Consider the following 18,654-nt stretch of genomic DNA (forward strand, 5'->3'; position numbering starts at 1 on the left):
ATTGATTCTGGAGGCCACATTCCAGTGAGCTTTGTGACCAACGTATGCACATGCATGCGCACACAGAAAAGAGATGCAGACCATAAAGTCACATGCACACACGCCAGAGGTGCTGCACAAACTCACCAGACATGCCATCTAGCATACATACAAGTCTTGCAAACACAATCAGCATGTTTAGACCTTCCAACCCCAGTGTTGGGCTGGAGGAGAAATAAGAGCACAAGAAGACCCTGCTGAATTAGCAAGGAGATCTGTGGGGAAAAGACCCATCAGATTGTTCTTTAGAAATCCTCTTTAAAGAGCAGCCAGAGGGATCATTTATTTTCCTTTTGCCCCATTTCAGCACTGTGCTTGTTTGTGGTGAAATTGGAGTTGAAAAGATCTCTCTAAGGGCCCCTTAGGCATCTTTCTCTCCAGGACAGACAGAGATCTTCATCCTATGATCAGATCAGGAGATGGAAATGGCAGGGACTAGCAGGACACACCCTGAGGCTTGGCAAGCCATATGCAGTCAATGGACTGCAAGTTAGAATATCTTCAGTAAAGAGTTTGTGACCATCAAATATAAAATATTTTGGAGTGGGTTGTTTGATTTTGTTGGTCAATATTCCTTTTGTCTGTTTGTTTATTAGACTGTGCAGATCCCATACATTTAAAGCATGTGGCTTCCCCCAGAGAACCACAGGACCTGTAGTTTATTGCTACAGCTCTCAACACCCCTAACAAACTGCAGCTTGCAGGATTTCTTGGGTGAAGCCATGTACTTTAAATGTTAGCTGGGTCTGTTGCAGCCTTAATCATATACAAGGATCTGTTGCTGCCTTTCCAACATGCTAGAAGTTGCAGCCAGGATCAGCATTCCCTGTCCACTGAACATGCTCAGTCCTCTCAATGGGTTGTTTTTGGATTTCCCTCCCACTGCCTTGGTTCCCCCCCCCCCCCCAAAAAAAAATATTATTTGTACTTCCATAAACCTTGATGTTTCCCCCAGTCTTTGGATAACTTCCCCTCGTCCCTGGGAGGAGCTGTTTGGGTGACATAATGATTGTCATTCACATCCTGAACATTAGAAATAGAAAGAGTAATAATATATTTCAAAAACTGGCAAATGGTTAAAAAATGTGCTTTTGTTTTTATTCTTGGGTTTTATTTTACTTTGTGTTTACTTCTTTTCCAGCAGGGTGATGTAAAAATGGAAGAGCAGGGACCCAGGAGACCCATTCAAAGGGAGAGACTGGAGTGCAAAGGAAGGAAACCTCCTGCCGGCCAAGTTGGGACCATCAGGGATCTTCTGCCTCGGGCAGATTTATGTCAAATTAAGCAGGAGCCAGAGGAGGGGCAGCCGCAGCAGCACTGGGATGCCCAGAAGCAGGATTTCCTGAAGACGATGCAGCCCCCTCGTTCAGGGTGGGAAACCCCACAGGCTCCCAATTTTCCCCACTCTGGGGATGGTGTCCTCTCCTTCAGGGGAGCTGCAGATGCCAGTCAGTGGCCCAGTGGAAGAGCAGGGGGGACAGACCAGACCCTGCTCCCAGACACTGAGGGGCTTCTGGGAAAGGTAAGTGCCCTCCTCTCACCTGGGTTTCCAGCACCTGGAGGTCACAGCTCCACTGCCTCTCGACATGGAGGTTCTGTTTAGCTATGGTGGTGAATATTCCTCCTCCCTGCACTTTCTCTCTAATCCACTTAAAAAAGGCTTTCTGGACGAAAACCTACATGGGAGGTTTGCGATCATATCTCCTGCTATTCTTACTTTACTTAAACAACTGCAGGGGTCTCTGAATTTTATCAGAGCAGAAGCTGTGTCAGAAGAGGGGTCCTTCCACCAAACCCCGTTTTCCTCCTCTAAATTGCCTCCATTTCCAAAATGCTCTTTTCTCCCCACTGAGGTAAAAATCTTGGCACGTCCTGCAGCCTCAGCAATCCCAAGTGTAGTCGCATTAAATAAGACTGGCCCATCTTGCAAGGTTGTTGCAAGATTTATTAAGATAATGGCCAGGTTCAGGTGACTGAATCACAGCCTGAAAATCTGGGTTAAAAATAGGAACAGTTTTTAATGCATTGCTGCAGCAAAGTTACAATAAAACCTAAGTTGACCCACGTTTAAACCCAAAAACTCTAGCCGCCACCGCAGTCTCCTGGCCCCCACAACCAGAATGCATCACTCCAGGAAGGACCCCCACCCAACCTTTAGTGAGAGAGGGCAAAAGAAAAGGACTCTAAATGGGTAGTTGCACAAATTTACCAGCTGTGGTCCTGCACTGGCAGCAAGGCTAACAAACAGGGGAGCTGGGAATGTGCTGGTCCCGTATCTCCCTGCATCTGCCTCCTGACCTAATTGTCCCAGCTTACCTCATGATTGGGCCGGCCCTGAGGGTGAACTGTGATGAAACCAGGCAGTCTCTTATGAGCCATAACTAACAAACTTTCCATTTTGCCCAAACCAGGAAACTGCAGCTGGCAGCTTTGGAATAAGCTGGGATATTAAGCTAACTTCAAACTTTGCTTGGTCAAAACAGGAAACTCTGGTTGATCAGTGGCTTCGTGGTTTGACTGTTCCCACTGATAGCAGTAAAAATAGGAAGCCCTGTTGCATTCAAAGGGGTTGTTTGGACAGAGTCTGTGATCAGCATGCCAATCAGGACAGGCTTAAAAAGGTAAAGGACCCCTGACCATTAGGTCCAGTCGTGGCCGACTCTGGGGTTGCGGAGCTCATCTCGCTTTACTGGCCGAGGGAGCCGTCGTACACTTTTCGGGTCATGTTGCCAGCATGACTAAGCCGCTTCTTGCGAACCAGAGCAGTGCACGGGAACACTGCTTATCTTTCTGTCAAAGCGGTACCTATTTATCTACTTGCACTTTGATGTGCTTTCGAACTGCTTGGTTGGCAGGAGCAGGGACCGAGCAACGGGAGCTCACCCTGTCGCGGGGATTCGAACCGCCAACCTTCTGATCGGCAAGTCCTAGTGCCACCCACGTCCCAGGACAGGCTTCGGAAGCAATTATTATTATTATTATTATTATTATTATTATTATTATTATTATTATTATTTTCATCCTGCCTATCTGACTGGGTTACCTCTGCCCATCTGGGTAGCTTCCAACAATACAAAAACAAGCAAAACTTTCCCTGTAAAAGGCTGCCTTCGGAAGTCTTCCATTTCGTAGAAATGGCCTTCAGTTTTAAAGAATCGCCCTCTTTAAGGAATCACTTGGTGTAAACATGTATGTTGTCCTCTAGGTCCAAACACACACAGAACACTCACAGTATGAGCAAGCAGTGCTCCAAAGTGCTTATCTTGCGAACTTGCCGTCTAAGTTGTTTACTCCTGACCAAAGTTCCTGTTTCCCAAAAGGACAGGAGGGGGAGCAGAGGAGGAAACGGATGGGTTTGAAGGCTCTTTCTGCCTCTCTCCCCTGAGTAACAAGAGCAAAGGGTGTTTGCAGGCCAGGAGGACAGAGGAAGAGGCAGCGAGGGCAGAGGGAGCAGTGGGCGGATCCCCCGCCTCTCCCAAGGGGTCCAGATGCAAGCAAGGGGCTTCCTTCTTCTCCCTGCAAGGGCCACCCATGTATCAGAGCAGTCCTTTGCAGATTAACTTTTAAGTTCCCAAGAATCTACTCTCAGGCCACTAATGTGCATACCATGCCAGCCTTAGGAAGGGAGGTGGGACAGGCAGATGAAAAGAATTGCCAAAGGTGTTTGAAAATGCACCTTGGGAAGGGGGTGCCCTTGGGAAGGGGGTGCCCAATTGCGGCTTGGGTGAAAGCAATTGGCAACAGTGTTTGAAAATGGGTGGAGGCTTTTGGGAAGGGGGTGCCCAATTGGGGCTTCTTCAGGGGCAGCAGAATGTCTTGGGCAGGAGAATCCCTGCAGGGGCTCTCAGACTCCCTTGACTTCTTCTTCCATCCCTCCCAGGAAGCTGCAACTTGCTCTGGATTCTGCGCTCCTCAGGAAGCTGAACCTGCAAACCTAGCTGAGACTGAACCTGCAACCCTGGCCAGGATGGAAGGAGGAAGATGGACGGTTGACCTGGTCAAGCTGTCTCCCGCATCCCTCCCCACAACCTCTGAGCATTCCCTCCCAGGACCCTTGGAGAAATCTGGTGAGTTCCAGGGGAGAGGAGATGGGGACAGGGACAGATGGATGGTGGAGGGAGAAAGAGGAAAAGATGGAGAGGAGACAAATGGAAGGAAGTTCCTGACAGGAAGAAGGAAGAGGTGAAGCCTTCTGCAAAGCAGCTCTTTGTTTCTTGAATCCTTTCCCTAAAGTAGTGGGGTCAGATTTTCTTCCTCCAGGCTTTGAAATCTTAGGTGTTATTTCCATGGCAGGAATAATTGATGATAATGATGTTGCACACCAATCCTGAAAAATGGGTGAAGGGGAATGGAAATGCTTCCCATAATTATTTATAATTAATGTATTTAAATTGTTTCTATTACTCTTATTTTTTATAGACAGGGTCAGAATGATACATTCCACCAGCATCAAAATACAATAAATGCATGCACCCCCCCAGTTTGGTGGGCTTAAGGGACAAAGGACCAGTTATCATGATACACAATTCCTGTGGCTGGTGGCTCTGCACTTAGGATTGGTCATATAAAGTCCAAGAGCAGGTGGTATTATAAGCAAACTGTGTAAACTTGCCAATCTCACAGACTGGGGTTGTTTGTGTGAGTGAGTGAGTGAGTGGGATAATAATTTTAGCACCCCTGTGTAATGGCTTGGTTCTCCCGCACAGACATGAGACAACTCCAGTAGTAATTATCTCAAACTCATAAATCACTGTGGAGCTCAGTCTTCGGCCTGTTCATCCCAGCTTGCAGTTGCCGAGTCCTCCAGCAAAGAAGGCCCCGCTTTCACTTTATTTCCCCCTCTTCTTGCAGATTCTCTAGAGCCTACGATTTTTTTGGACAGGCTATTTCGGGGGCTCTGTGTCAGAGCTCAAACTGGAGATAACAGTCTGTGCCCCCCCCCGTCACCCCCTCTTCCTGCTCTTTGTTCTTTGCTCCTGCTGCAGCTTGGCTGCTCCTCCTCTGCTTCACATTCCAACTGAATCACATCGATTGCGTTCTCAGGCTCTGTCAGCGGAGGCACGAGAGGCTTGAGATTCACAGAGCTGACACCCTGTAATTTTGTCCGTTCCTAAGCTTCCATGGAGATACTGTGGTACAACCTTGGTGCAAATTTCAAAATAAATATACAAAGCCAACAAAGAGACTCAGAAGTTTATAGTGGCACCAGCTTTCCTGCTCAAAATTCCACTTTGTGAGACTGCAGCCCATTTTTCAGCCTTTAAGGGCTGCAAAAGATGAATAAACAGAAGCGTAGTTCATCTATGGAATCTATCCTACAGGAGACAGTGACGGCCAGCAACATGGATAGCTTGAAAAAAAGGATAAGACTGACGTCTCTGCTCTGCCCTCGCAATCCTAGGCAATAACGCTTCTTAATACTAGTTTCTGGAAAGCACAGGAAGGCAGAGAAGACTCTTGTGCTCCAATCCTGCTTGCCGGTTTCCCACAGGCATCTGGTTGGCCTCTGTAAGAAGAGGATGCTGGACTAGGTGGGCCTTTGCCTGATCCAGCAGGCTCTTCTTAGGTTCCAATATATTGCAATATTTTTACAGTTACATGTAGCACTTAAGTTTTATTTATTTCACAAGGGAAATACTGTTACTTGAGCCTGAGATCATTTCTTCACTTCAGAAAGAAAAAATAGATGTGTCTAATAAGCCAATTCCACCATAGATCTGAATTATAAAACGATGCTGCTTTATTAAGTGTGAATGGAGTGATCATGTGTTGCTCTTGCCACTATCTCATCAGCTTTTCAAAAAATATGGAACCTAGAGAGGACAGTGGAGAATGGAGACTGTGTGAAAATGAGAGAAGGTGCAGATTGGGATTGACAGGTGTTCAGTTCCTTTTTTGTCTTTCTTGAAAGTCTAACAGGATTCTCTTTCCTCCCAGACTCCCAAACAGGTGAGGAAGATGAAAGTCAGAATTCTATGAAGCCACAGGTGAATTTATGGGGGAAAACAAAGACATTGAGGATACAACAAAAAAGTCAAAAAGGAGAGAAACTATTTGAATGTATGGCATGTGGAAAGAGCTTCAGTGAAAGTGGAAAACTTAGAATACACCAACGAACTCACACAGGGGAAAAACCATATAAATGTATTGAATGTGGAAAGAGCTACAGTCAAAATGGATACCTTAGAATACATCAACGAATTCACACGGGGGAGAAACCATTTAAATGTATTGAATGTGGAAAGAGTTTCAGCAAAAGTGGAGTACTTAGAGTACACCAACAAACTCACACAGGGGAGAAACCATATAAATGTATTGAATGTGGAAAGAGCTACAGTGAAAATGGATACCTTAGAATACACCAACGAACTCACACAGGGGAGAAACCATTTGAATGTTTTGAGTGTGGAAAGAGCTTCAGTACAAGTGGAGACCTTAGAATACACCAACGAACTCACACAGGGGAGAAACCATTTAAATGTATTGAATGTGGAAAGAGTTTTAGCATGAGCGGAGCACTTAGAGTACACCAACGAACTCACACAGGGGAGAAACCATTTAGATGTTTTGAATGTGGAAAGAGTTTTAGCATAAGCGGAGCACTTAGAGTACACCAACGAACTCACACAGGGGAGAAACCATTTGAATGTTTTGAGTGTGGAAAGAGCTTCAGTACAAGTGGAGACCTTAGAATACACCAACGAACTCACACAGGGGAGAAACCATTTAAATGCATTGAATGTGGAAAGAGTTTTAGCATAACCGGAGCACTTAGAGTACACCAACGAACTCACACAGGGGAGAAACCATTTAGATGTTTTGAATGTGGAAAGAGTTTTAGCATAAGCGGAGCACTTAGAGTACACCAACGAACTCACACAGGGGAGAAACCATTTAAATGTATTGAATGTGGAAAGAGCTTCAGTACAAGTGGGAAACTTAGAATTCACCAACTAACTCATACAGTGGAGAAACCATTTAAATGTATTGAATGTGGTAAGAGTTTTAGCATAAGCGGAGCACTTAGAATACACCAACGAACTCACACAGGGGAGAAACGGTTTCAGTGTATGGAATGTGGAAAGAGCTTCAGTCAAAATTATACACTTAGAAGACACCAACGAACTCACACAGGGGAGAAACCATTTGAATGTTTTGAGTGTGGAAAGAGCTTCAGTACAAGTGGAGACCTTAGAATACACCAACAAATTCACACAGGGGAGAAACCATTTAAATGTATTGAATGTGGAAAGAGCTTCAGTACAAGTTCGAAACTTAGAAGACACCAACGAAGTCACACGAGGGAGAAACCATTTCAATGTATGGAATGTGGAAAGAGCTTCAGTGATAGGGGATCACTTAGAATACACCAACGAACTCACACAGGGGAAAAACCATTTAAATGTATTGAATGTGGAAAGAGCTTCATTGATAGTGGATCATTTAGAAGACACCAACGAACGCACACAGGGGAGAAACCATTTAAATGTATTGAATGTGGAAAGAGCTTCAGTACAAGTTCGAAACTTAGAAGACACCAACAAAGTCACACGAGGGAGAAACCATTTCAATGTATGGAATGTGGAAAGAGCTTCAGTGATAGGGGATCACTTAGAATACACCAACGAACTCACACAGGGGAAAAACCATTTAAATGTATTGAATGTGGAAAGAGCTACAGTCAAAGTGGAGCACTTAGAAGACATCAACAAACTCACACAGGGGAAAAATCACAGATACTTTAATAAACCGTATAGGTGTTCTTTACCTTTCCTACTATGCTTCCTTGCAATACTGATAAAATCAAACCACACCAATGCTTTCAGCCCCAGAAGAGGAGCTCCCCTTGGTGTCAGGGGAGGGGTCTAAGGCAGCATCTGAAGCCCTGCCATTCCTTCTGTCCCTGGCCCCTTCCCCTCCTCTCTCTGCCATCCCAGGGCCACTCTTGACTCCACAGCAGGAGACTGGATCTGTCTGTGATGGTGAGATGTCCTGGCTGGTTGAAGGACCACTTCCTGTTTTCTGCAGCTCCATCCTTCTTTCTCATGCAAGGTGGAGTCATGAAGCAGGTGAAGGCTGAGCACACCTAAGGGTGGCACAGGGTGTGGGTGGGATTCTGCTTAATCTTTCCCCGTCTTCTCCTTTTCTGGATCCAAATCCCCACACAAAAAGGGGTAGTGTGAGGGAGCAATCAGTGTTATGGAGCTGCACTGAAAATCATTGCTTTGTGACCGTAAGAGGCCCTTCTCACAAAAACAAGCATCAAGAGAATTTAAGCTACAGAATTTAAAACAAACAGATAATTACAAAAAAAGAAAGCAGTCTGGTGCCACATTGCGTAGGAGTTACTTTAACATACACTACCTGGGGCTGCCTTTGAAAAGAGCTCAGAAACTTCAATGGCTCAAAGAGCTGCAGACACATTACTGACCAGGGCTGGCTATAGGCAGAATAGGACTCCCATATTAGAACAGCTCCATCTGCCTAATTGTCTGTTTCTGGGCACAATCAATGTTTCCACAAGAAGAGGAAGATAGATTTGGAGTGCCGCATTTTCAAAAAGATGGACACACGACTATTTCTTTGTGGAGCAGAAAGGCATGCCCGTGTGCCTCATTTGTGGTGAGGCCCTCTCCGTCCTGAAGAAGGCCAACCTGCAGAGGCACCACAGGACGAAGCACATTCAGTACAAGGGAGTTCCAAGGGCAGCTGCGCCAGGAGAAGGTCAAGGCGCTGAAAACGGACCTGTTGGGTAACCTGTGGCCCATCCAGATGATGTGATATTGCAACTCACGTCTTCTTTAGCCGTTGGCCACGCTGGCTGGGGCTCATGGGAGCTGGAGTCCAAGGATCGAGGTCACAAATGCCGGGGACAATTCAAATCGCTCCTCAGTCATGAAGCCGATTGGGCGACTTAAAGCTGGTCACCATCTTTATGTGAAACCTCCCTCGCAGGGTCGCTGTGTGCGTGAAAGCAATATATCTTGTGGTGGGCTTGATGAGGGGAGTGTGGAACAGAAATATAATTCATGGGTAAGAGGACAGGAAATAGTTCTGAATCTGACTGAAAATAAAGGATTCTTTGTCTCCAAATTGCATATAGCAAGCACATGTGTTGTTGAACTCTAGCTGAAGTCTCAGCATCTGGTTCCTCAGCACTCTGCACTCTCTCTCTGGAAACCTCCGGCTGTCAGGTGACAGGAACCAGCCAATGCCTCCCAGTCTGCCAAGAGCTGAGATTGGAAGTGGACAACCAAGGAAACTTAGGGGAGCATTTTCATTTCCATGCTTATGAATATTGAATTGAAGCAATTCATCTGATTTGTTCAAAATAGTAGAGAAAATTTATGGTTGACACCACCTTGGGATAGTTTTGACAGGAATTCGGGGAACTAGGAATATTTTTAGTTCCATCAGGGTTGATGGATCAGCAAATAGCTAGAGAGGATTAAGGGGTGGGGGCGGGAATCAGGCCTTGTTTCTCATGTGACAGATAACCGATTCCACAGTTCTTAAATGTGACCATTTGCGACACAAGATCTACCCACCAGGGAAGAATGGCAGATGAAGGTGATGGACAATATGGAACTGGCGGAAATGACTGGCAGGATCCGAGACCAGGGAGAAGAGTCGGTGGAAGAAGATTGGAAGAAATTTAAAGACTATTTACAGAAACATTGTAAAATTAATGAATGTTAGAAAGATATTGGAATGAACTTATGTGGTTTTAGCAGAAATGTTATAAAGGATTAGGAAAAAATAGACTGTTAATTGGTGAAACGAGGGAAAGTAAAGTCATATCATATTAAGATAAATTACAGGACAAAAATTGTAAAAAGATGGAAAGGATTTGCTGAAATAGTTAACCGAACTAGAATACAAAAAAGGGAGGTGTGAGGAGGTCAAGAAAACAAGCTAACAAATGATAAGTTATGGGAAGATTCGATGTTTTATTTTTTTAATGGACTTTTTTCTGTTTTTGTATTTTCTTTTTTTTCTTTTCCTATTATGATGTGTTGTTTTTGATGTTGTTTAATATGATGTTATTATTTTTTATTTTTGTAACCTTTAAAACCTTAATAAATATTATTAAAAATAAATAAATAAAACAAGAGCGGAAAGGGGCCTGGCGAGGATGCATCTGGGGCTGGCCCTACTGTTAGGCAGAGTGAGGAGGAGAGATCTTGAGGCGACTGGTTTGGGGGGGGCCAAGAAGAGGAAGCAAATTCTTGCCTAGTTCACTTATTGTTTCTGGAGTTTTGCTCCCAGGGAGAAGGAGAGGAACCTGTGGGAATTCGCAGTATCTGCAATAGCCAGCCTGTACATTTGAATATCTACTTGCCATTATTTTGACTATGTTTCTGCTTTCAGAGCTAGTTATTACTTACATTATTACAAAAAACAGTAATAATTGAATGCAGTGACAATAATTTATGATAATAAAGAGTGGACACATAGTCCTACAGATACAACCGGCCCTTTGAGGGTGACGAAACTGCTGATGCGGCCCCCGATGAATTTGAGTTTGACACCCCTGCTCTATTGGAACCTGTCTCATAACCAGGCGGTTTGGCTAGATACAGGTCTTCTGATATTGATGCATGTAAATATGCAGTCTGGATATCAAAATGGTTTAACAGGAGTTTTCTCTTTGCTCCAAGCGTTAAAATCAGCCTTACACTGTCCCCCTTAGCAGTAGGGGAAAAAGTTTCGTCATAATCTTTTCCAGGCCTCTGAGAATATCCTTGAGCCACTAAACGAGCTTTGTATTTGTACTTTCCTGTCACCAGAGGTTTAAGTTTGTACACCCACCTGCAGCCTACAATCTTTGCCCCCTGAGGCGCTGCTACTGGTGTAAAGACCTTGTGCTCATTCAGAGAGGACATCTCTTCCTCCATTGCCTGTTTCCAGAGCTCTGTCTCCTCTTTTGGTAACTAACACCTCCTGAAAACTCTTGGGTTCTGCAATTACACCAAACACATTTGCAGTATCTGGAGAAAAACGCACCGGAGGCACTCCTTTGTTTTGTCGTTTAGATCTTCTGGGAGAAATTTTTTCTTCTGACCCACTTTCCTCCTCAGAACTACGACCTCTCTTTTGTTGCTTAGCAACTGGTCTCTGGCTAATTCCACTTTCTTGAGAGCTCTTATCTGAACTTTCCTCCCCCTCAGACTCTGATTCTCTATGTTTACCTTCAGAGTCATGAAGCTCCTGGGAAGGTTCAAACCAAACTTCAGTATTGGCATGTAGTCTCTCCCAGCCACTATGTTCACAAAAACTGGCATTCCTGGAGATCACAATGCCATTTGTCCCTTCAGCAAAGCGGAAACCTTTTCCCAGCTCCTGGTAACCCACAAACACTAACTGTTTGGTCTTAGGATCTCCCTTCTTCCTCATTTGTTTTGGAATTAATACCCAGGCTTTTGATCCAAACACATGCAAATGGTCAATTTTAGTTTTTTTCTGAAACAATTTAAAGTACGGGGTTGTACCTATTGTTTGATGAAAGAGCCTATTTTGGAGATAACATGTGGTGAGCATGCTCTCCCCCCAATAAGACATGGGCAAATCAGCATCATCAAGCATGGCAAACATCATATCTTGTAAAGATCTGTTTTTTCGCTCTGCAACGCCATTCTCCTCTGGGGGGAAAACGTTCGTTTTCCTATGCCCAATGCCACGCTTTTGTAACCAATCTCTAAAAGCATTTGACATAAATTCGCCACCTCTGTCCGTCTGAATCCTTTTGAGTTTAATGGACAGAAATCTTTCCACAGATGCCACCCAGCCTTTAAACTTAGTGAACACGTCACCCTTATTTTTCATGGGAAAAACCCAAGAGTAACGCGTGGCGTCATCCACAATTGTTAGTGAAAAGCACGCTCCACCCCTGCTTACAGCAAATGGACCAATTACGTCCATGTGAACCAGCTGTAGCGGTGACTCACTAACTCTGTCACTTCTGGGGTAAGAGACTCTGTGGGTTTTAACCTTTTTACAAACATTACAATCAAGGTATTTGTTACAACTCTTTAAATCACCCCCATCAGCCAATTCAGACATTTTTAGTACACTTTTCCAGCAAGCACGCCCCATTTTCCTATGCAATAAGTGCACACAGTTGTCATGTATAGCTTTGTTATTCACTGCAGGCTGAGATTTACTGACTACTGCTGCAACTTGAGATCCCGCTTTAAGCCAAAACAAGCCTCCCTCTGACTTAGCAGTGCCTAAAATCTCACCAGCCTTCTTAATAATGCAACTGTCTCCTTCAAAATACACTTTAAACCCAGCTTTTAGCAAACAATCTACAGACATCAGATTGCTCCTTAATGAAGGCACACAAAGTACATTTTGCAGGCATTCACGAAGACAAGGAACAAAAACTGCACCCCCCGAAATCACTTCGGAATTACTTCCGTCTGCTAGAGCCACCTGGCTGCGCTGTGATGAGTTCTTGGAAACAAACAATTCATCTGAATTTACGATGTGCCGAGACGCTCCCGAATCAACCACCCAGACAGCTTGTTTCTCATCAGCAATCTTGACCTCGCGGTCACCAGCTGAGCCGACTGTTTTTGTTTTAAGAATTTCTTTTTACGCTGATGCTGATGCTGATCTCGTCTCTGCTCCTGCACCGGCAACTGAGACTTGACCAACTCCGGACATTGTCGTTTTAGATGCGCTGAAGACCCACATCGGAAACAACGCCTAACAGCAAACGCTGACTCCTCACCAGTACGCTGCTTTTGCTTCACCTCTGGCACGGCATGAGAACTCCTTCCAAACCGCCCGCCAGTAGAAGTCTCTGCAGCCAACGACCTTTCTTGCCTCTTCTGCCATTCTTCAATCAAACACCCAGTAACGTAACTGACTGATAAATCATGCTCCTGTATGCCTTCTAGAGACAAAACTAAATTATCCCAGCTTTCCGGGAGAGAACTCAAATTAATAGCCACCTTCTCCTGCTGGTCTAATGCACAGTCTCTTTCCTGTAGCGCAGCAAACTTTAACTGTAAACTGTGTAGGTGTTCCTGCATTGTAACCCCAGGCTGTAACATTGCCTTGTACAATGCCTTGCGAATGAACAGCTTGGAAACCGCTGTCTCACGCACATGGAGTTCTTTAAGTGCTTGCCACACACCTCTAGCTGTCTTGATTCCCCTCACATATGGCAACTGGGAATCTTCCAGCCCCAAGACAATTGTGGCCCTTGTTCTTTGGTCTTTATCGAGGTCTTCATCATCAGGCTTCGTAGGAAACTTACTCACCACTTGCCAGAGACGATCCCTCTGCAGCACTGCCTGCCTGCGTTCCGACCACAGCAAGTAATTGGAGTCATTCAGACGCTCAAAAGCCATCTGAACTTGTTGTGAGGCCATCTTGAGAGCGATGTCCCTGGAACCTGGAACCAGCTACTCACGACCACCGAGAGAGAAAACAGAAACCACAGCACCCAGCACACACACGCTGCAGCTGTTGTCCTTGTGTCCACTGCGTCACCAGCTCACAACAGTCAGGAACCAGCCAGTGTCCATCTGCTGCACCAACAGGAACAACAACTTCTGGAACTACTGGAACCAACACCGTTGATGCTGACACCACCACAACTCAGGCTGGCAGCACAATGCCTATAACCTCATGGAACTTTGAAGTGTCAGGCATAGCCCTGATGGCTTTAGCCCAAACGTAGCAGAGTTTTCCTGCACAGCGAAGAAGCTAGTTGAGGTGGTAATGACTAGTCAGCTAGACTCAGAATAACTATTTACAGGATTTATTAAAAGGAAAAAATAAAACCAGCAGAGTTTCTGCATACAAAACAAAGCAAAATAAATCCTTTCTTTCTCTAGATCAAGGGAAGTAATAGTGCCACTGTATTCTGCTCTGGTCAGACCACACCTGGAGTACTGTGTCCAGTTCTAGGCACCACAATTCAAGAAGGACACTGACAAAGTGGAATGTGTCCAGAGGAGGGCAACCAAAATGGTCAAAGGCCTGGAAACGATGCCTTATGAGGAACGGCTAAGGGAGCTGGGCATGTTTAGCCTGGAGAAGAGGAGGTTAAGGGGTGATATGATAGCCATGTTCAAATATATCAAAGGATGTCACATAGAGGAGGGAGAAAGGTTGTTTTCTGCTGCTCCAGAGAAGCGGACACGGAGCAATGGATCCATACTACAAAAAAGAAGATTCCACCTAAACATTAGGAAGAACTTCCTGACAGTAAGAGCTGTTTGACAGTGGAATTTGCTGCCAAGGAGTGTGGTGGAGTCTCCTACTTTGGAGGTCTTTAAGCAGAGGCTTGACAACCATATGTCAGGAGTGCTCTGATGGTGTTTCCTGCTTGGCAGGGGGTTGGACTCGATGGCCCTTGTGGTCTCTTCCAACTCTATGATTCTATGATTCTTTGATTCTATTCTATGATTCTCTCTCTCTCTCTAAACCATACACAGTACTTCTACTCCTTCAACACACCTAACACCAAACTGTGCTAGCATTTCTAGATAACAGAGTTGAGTGCTGGTCGTTAACCAATCAGAGTAAGTAGTTTCTAGGTCAAGCAGACCCTGGCTTTCTGCCAAGAGTAAATTGACACTGCCTTGAGTTAATTGTGTGAAGCCAGAATCTGTAAGTTCCCATGAGAATCAATTAACAGAAACTGAACAATTAAGAGGTTAATTCCTCCTCACTTTCTGCCATCAAGGTTGTGTCATCTGCATAACTGAGGTTGTTGATATTTTTTCCGGCAATCTTAATTCTGGCTTGGGATTCATCCACTCCAGCCTTTCGCATGTTGAATTCCGCATATAAGTTAAATAAGCGGGGAGCAATATACAGCCTTGTTGTACTCTTTCCCAATTTTGAACCAATCAGTTGTTCCATATCCAGTTCTAACTGTAGCTTCTTGTCCCACATATAGATTTGTTATGTTAAGGAAATTAGGGGGGGCACATCTTTAAAGTTATTAAATGTTACAGATATTATGCCTGAATGTATCCTTTCAACTTGACAGCTCAGGGAAGTTCCCACCTGGCTTGCAGATCCTGGCATAGCGCTTCTGCTTCTTCTCCCTTACGCTTGGAGACCACTACCGCAGTGGAAAGCTCCGTGACTGCGTTTCGCAGGGCTGTCAGTTGCTCCTCAGTGGTCATGTCTGCCAACCTTTGTGAGCTTGCAAAAAAAAATTTTTGCGGTTTTTTTGAGAGGGGACTTACTGTCAGGGCTGCCTCAGGTCCCAGCTCACAAAGGACCAACGCCAGTTTCACTTTATATACAGAGATGTTTATTGCAGTTCATTTTCCGCTCCACAGCTGAGGCGTGCAGCCCCACGTCTGTTATGCTTAGACCGCTGAAGTCCCCTCTGAATCAGTCCCTCCCCTGCACCAGTTTAAGATGCTTGCTTTGCTCCACCTCCTCCTGTCTTTCCTTTTCCGCAGGGTCTTTCTGCCCGCTGGAGTTCCGCCCCTCCTGGATTCCTCTGACGCTGAATCTCCCGATGGCTCTCCCTCCCTCCTGTGGGCTTTGGGACCTGGCTCCTCCCCCGGGCTCTCCGTTTCCCCGCGCGCTTGCACATTTGAACTTGGCGCGCCCGCCCAGCTTCCAACCTTTCTCCTGATCGTTACATCACTCCTCTCACGGCTCCCCTCCCCTTCCGGGAGGATAGCTTGTTCTGACCTCTCCTCCGTTCCAGCCGACGGAGCTGCTTCCCCTATTACCATATTTTTTGCTCTATAAGACTCACTTTTTCCCTCCTAAAAAGTAAGGGGAAATGTGTGTGGGTCTTATGGAGTGAATGCAAGCTGCACAGCTATCACAGAAGCAAGAACAGCAAGAGGGATTGCTACTTTAACTGTGCAGCGATCCCTCTTGCTCTTCTGGCTTCTGAGATTCAGAATACTTTTTTTCTTGTTTTCCTCCTCCAAAAACTAGATGCGTCTTGTGGTCTGGTGCGTCTTATAGAGCGAAAAATACGGCACCTAGCTTTAAAAATAATATAAAATCAACACCTTTGCCAGTTTCCTCCATTCCAAAGCTATTTTCCCCTTGAAAAAGGACTCCAGGAAGTGTCCAGGGGTGAGAATTGCTGAGCTGGGCCAAGGAAAGCCTAATCCTATCACCAAACGTGCCAAGGGGCCAGACATGCAAAGGAAGTTCTATTGTACTTTGGGTGATGCGACTTAAGAGGTGTTTGCCTATGCTAATCTTATGCCTGAGTCTTGCCCTGACATGGGCATGCTTATGCTAATCTTTTATCAAGGACTTGTCTGGACATGTTTGCCAAGGTTAGACTAGTGTAACCCCTGTCTACCCCTCTGCTATTGTGTCAGTGATGTAACAATCATATAGCAATGATGCTCTACAAACTGTATTCTGGGATATGGTGGGAAAGTTTTAAAAGTCTTTGTCACCCCATGCTTGGGGTCCAAAATTCCTCTTTGAACCTGTTGCGCAATAAACTTTGGTCTACAGCTATTTGCTCCAGTTGGTGACTGGATTCCTTCCTTTATTACGCTCTTCCCAACGAGCTGGTTTGACTGAACAGCCTCACACCTAGATTTTTCCATAACACTCAGGAGACAGATGAGGTGATCAGGCACTCCCATTTCTTTAAGAACTTGCCATAGTTTGCTGTGGTCGACACAGTCAAAGGCTTTTATGTAGTCAGTGAAGCAGAAGTCAAAGGCTTTTATATAGTCAGTGAAGTCTTTATGGAACTTTATGGAACCAAGAATTACAACAATCTCTTCCTCAAAATGGTTCAGCCTCCACCACCTTTACTGCAGTCAACTGAAGGCAACCAACTATGCCCTGCCCCCCCGATCTTTCTCACTGCCAATGAAAACTAATAAATGAAAAGGAAGAGAACCTAGCCATGTCACACTGACACAAACACCTTGCATATGAACTTTGTAAAATAATGAAAGTGTACTACCCCTCCCCCCCTCTTGCTCTCCCCACCTCTCAATTCCCCATCCTTACACTGTATACAACATTAAAGTCTGTCTGTCTGCGGGGTATAAATAATAAAGTATTATTATTATTATTATTATTATTATTATTATTATTATTATTATTATTTAATGATCTTCCTCTGTTTCACTTCAGATAATTCAGTGGGGCCTCTTCTCAGTTCATTCTCTTCTGCATCAGTGCCTTAATCCTTTGAAGATTTTGTATATCACAAAATAGTCATTGAGATGTCCCCAGATGTTGTTGTCAAGTTCCCATCAGCTTCAGCCAGCAGGGATGACAGTCAAGGATGATAGAAACTCTAATCTGGACCCCAGCACCTTGGCTCTGCTGCCCTATATCCTTCCCATTGAAAGAAATGTGAAAATTAATTTTGTACGCTATAGATTTATCCTGGTCTGGTGCATGCAATGTCTTTTGTTTTGCAGCTGTGTGATTTGTGCTCATGTTGTATTGTGGTGGCCATTGGCTATAAACAATAAAATTTATAGATACAGTCAATTGAACTGCAAAAATAAGTAATAAAATAATAAAATGATTTATATATTTTTTTGGTCCTCCCTCCCAAATGGTGTGTGTGTTTTTGGTTATATTGGGGGTGGGGTGAGGAGTGGAGAAGTATGAAGGCCCAAACCGTTCCCCTCCTCTGCTAAATGGATGCAGGAGACCAGAGGCAGCGAAAGAAAAAGCAGGGAAATAGAAACCCTCCAAATGCCACTATTTTCCAGGGATGTCCCTGATTTAGAGAAGCTGTCCTGGTTTCTGATTTGATCCCAGAATATTCTGCTTCTCCTTAGGGTCTCCCTATTTTCATTGAAGAAATGCTGGAGGGAATGGAGTTATCCGACCCCCGGGCATCTGACAAGGCAGTCCTGTATAGGGACATTTGAAAATGTTTAATGTTTTATTATGTTTTTTATATATGTTGGAAACTTCCCAGAGTGGCTGGGGCAACGTAATAAGATGTGTGGTGTATAAATAGTAAAATTATAGTTATGGAATGGGATGTTCCTATTTTCATCAGAGAAATGTTGGAGGGTTTGGAAAGGTCGGTTGCTGGAGCTAAGTGATTGCATGATCCCAACCAGCAGAGCTGGGAACTGGACTGCCTCCTCCATTCGGGCTGCAGGCATAGCTGTCAACCTTCCCTTTTTTTTTTTTTGCGGTAAATTCCCTTATTCCAGTACCATTTCCCGCTGCTATCCCGGATTGTTAGATATCCTGTAGACTGTCTCCGGGACAGGTGAGGCTGCTGATCCCTTATTTTCGAGTCCGCTGATCCCTTATTTTCGAGTCTGCTGATCCCTTATTTTCAAATCTGAACATTGACAGCTATGGCTGCAGGGTGGCATGGTCCCAGGTTTCTGAAAAGATTTACTAATGAGGAAACCAGTGACTGCACATCGGATCACAAGGAGACTTATTTGTGCAACATTCTGGATGGCATATAAGATGCCAGGTAGATTCCAATGATACAATAAATCTTGAGGGACAGCGCAAGGGGGCGCATCCAGCCTCGCAGCCTCCCAGGGCCCAACCCACAGCCAGCGAGCTCCGATGCTCAGAGAGGCAGGAAACGGGGCCAGCCAGGGGGACTCGAGAGCGGCTGCACTTTCCTGTCCCCCGCCGAGGAGAGCGGAGGAG

General features: G+C 45.0%; 1 protein-coding gene across 1 annotated transcript in view; it reads left to right on the plus strand.

Moving 5' to 3' along the window:
• Nucleotides 1-18,654, plus strand: part of LOC310701038 (uncharacterized protein) — a 165,037-nt gene that overhangs the window by 122,586 nt on the left and 23,797 nt on the right. The window contains exon 3 of the mRNA XM_083491037.1: nt 3,920-4,106. Coding sequence (XP_083347163.1) covers nt 3,920-4,106 — 187 coding nt within the window. The remainder of the gene's footprint in view (nt 1-3,919; nt 4,107-18,654) is intronic.

The sequence above is a fragment of the Podarcis liolepis genome, assembly GCF_965112155.1.
Source record: "Podarcis liolepis genome assembly, chromosome: 2".
Classification (NCBI taxonomy): Eukaryota; Metazoa; Chordata; class Lepidosauria; order Squamata; family Lacertidae; genus Podarcis; species Podarcis liolepis.